This window comes from Colobus angolensis, unplaced genomic scaffold, assembly GCF_000951035.1.
Source record: "Colobus angolensis palliatus isolate OR3802 unplaced genomic scaffold, Cang.pa_1.0 Scaffold37, whole genome shotgun sequence".
In the NCBI taxonomy this organism is placed as follows: Eukaryota; Metazoa; Chordata; class Mammalia; order Primates; family Cercopithecidae; genus Colobus; species Colobus angolensis.
Genome location: NW_012117043.1, coordinates 4,663,441 through 4,665,625, shown reverse-complemented (window position 1 = coordinate 4,665,625; position 2,185 = coordinate 4,663,441). Strand labels below are relative to the sequence as shown.

The 2,185-nt window shown below is 49.4% G+C and overlaps 2 protein-coding genes across 3 annotated transcripts in view; one reads left to right on the top strand and one right to left on the bottom strand.

Annotated features, from left to right (window-relative positions):
• PRR11 (proline rich 11) overlaps positions 1-2,185 on the top strand; it is a 53,335-nt gene that overhangs the window by 17,643 nt on the left and 33,507 nt on the right. The window lies entirely within an intron of this gene.
• The window catches only part of LOC105520088 (putative speedy protein E6), a 16,301-nt gene that overhangs the window by 2,381 nt on the left and 11,735 nt on the right, over positions 1-2,185 (bottom strand). For both annotated transcript variants that reach the window (XM_011953677.1, XM_011953676.1), the window contains exon 4: positions 1,419-1,504. In XM_011953677.1, coding sequence (XP_011809067.1) covers positions 1,419-1,504 — 86 coding nt within the window. The remainder of the gene's footprint in view (positions 1-1,418; positions 1,505-2,185) is intronic.

Below are 2,185 nucleotides of genomic sequence, written 5' to 3'. Positions count from 1 at the left end.
CAATAAATAAATAAATAAATAAATAAATAAATAAATAAATAACTGTCCAGGTATGGTGGCATAGCCCTGTGGTCAAAGCTAATCTGGAGGCTGAGGTGGGAGGATCACTTGGGTACAGGATATGGAGGCTGCAGTGAGCTATGATCTCACCACTGCACTCCAGCTTGGGGGACAGAGCAAGTCTGTCTAAAAAAAGTGAAATAAATTGAATACATTGATATTTTGCCAAACCCTGCCTTCTATAGGCATCTAGTCTAATGGGACTGGGAGTCATCAGGGCAGATGACCTAATCCCAGTGTCACATTGAAATAGGATGTAACTGAAGAGCTACGAGCATGCAAAAATTGGAAGATGAAGGAAGGCATCACAGAGGCTGTGGGGTGAACTGACTTTAAGGAATGGGTCCTTCACTTCAGAACCACATGTGTGTGGAACACCCAGACAGAAAACACAAATGCAAAGTCGAGTAGAGGGCATTTGGAAGGAGCAGTGAAGCCACGCCAGGAAACACCAAGATAGCGAGCCAGTTTGGTTGTAGAGATTGTAGAGAGCGTGGAATTGGCACTGTGGACCCTGGCCCCGATTTAGAAAGACATCTGCTAAGGAAGTTGTTCAGGTGGGCAGTGAGGGTGTTGTGCTTTGGAAAGATGCTCAGGCTGCACTAGGAAGCCCCAAGGCTTCGGGAGAGACTCCAGGAGACCCCGCCAGGGAGCATTTGACAGTGGATTCGAGTGATGCAAGAGGGACCTTGTCATGGGAACCTCGAGGAGGTCGATGGCATTTGCAGTTGATGGAAGGAGAGAGAGAGAAGAACCAGAAACGTCTGCTTGCTGGGGGAAGCGTCATGTCCACTCCTCTGCTCCTTTTCTTCTCCCCTTAACGGTTTATGGTTCCTTTTGTTTTATTCTTTTATTTGTACACTGGCGTTGGAATTTGTTTTTTTGGCTTTTTTTTTTTTTTTGAAAAAAAGTCTCGCTCTATTGCCCAGGCTGAAGTGCAGTGGCTCAATCTTAGCTCACTGCAACCTCTGCCTCCTGGGTTCAAGGGGTTCTCTTGCCTCAGCCTTCCAAGTAGCTTGGATTACAGGTGCACACCACCATGCCCAGCTAATTTTTCTATTTTTAGTAGAGACGGGGTTTCGCCATGTTGGCCAGGCTAGTCTCGAACTCCTGACCTCAGGTGATCCGTTTGTCTCAGCCTCCCAAAGTGCTGGGATTACAGGCATAAGCCACCGCGTCCAGGCTGAGTTTCTTTTTAGAAACAACAGTCTAAGAACAAGATAGTATAATCCTCTCTTTTTTGTACACAGAGTAAAGAGGACAAATAGGTGAAAGAATAAATGAAAGGCTGGAATCCCACTTTCCCTCCTGTCCCAGGGCATTGGATATTGACGGATAGGAGGAAGCAAACCACTCACAGAGCCAGGAAGAAATGAATGCGTTGGTATTGCCAGGAGAAGAGGCCAGCACGGCTAAAATATGCTATGACCGTAGCCAGGAGATACTGGTGGAGAGAAAGAAACAGAGAGAGGGAGAGGTCACATCTTGAGAGAGGAAGATCGTGAAGATAGTGGAATGGGGGTTTGGGGAGGGGCTGCCCATCAGAGAAGGGACCTCAGTGTTGGAGTGACTGTGCTCATGTGGAAACTGCAGGGTGGAGGAGTATTCCTCCCATCACCGGAGAAAGGGATGTCGGTGATGCTCCCAGGATGGTGGGCTCCAATGGGATCTTTTAATGGGTGTGTCTAGGTCAGCTGGCGTCAGGAGGGTCTTTTGTGTGCCAGGCAGAGAACTGTCCCAAAGAGCTGAGAGTAGAGGGGCCAGGAGCTTCAGGGCTGCGGCCTGACTGCCAAATGACCCGTAGGAGAGGCAGGGGCCACTCATTCACTCGGCAAGAGACCAGCAGAGTCCTGAGGGAGATGCTGACAAATCAGAAAAAAAAAAAAAACAAGAATAGCGGGATGCGCTGGCTCACACCTGTAATCCCAGCACTTTGGGAGGCCGAGGCAGTCGGATCACGAGGTCAGGAGATCTCGACCATCTTGGCTAACGCAGTGAAACCCCGTCACTACTAAAAACACAAAAAATTAGCCGGGCGTGGTGGCAGGCGCCTGTAGTCCCAGCTGCTGGGGAGGTTGAGGCAGGAGAATGGCGTGAACCCAGGAGGCGGAGCTTGCAGTGGGCA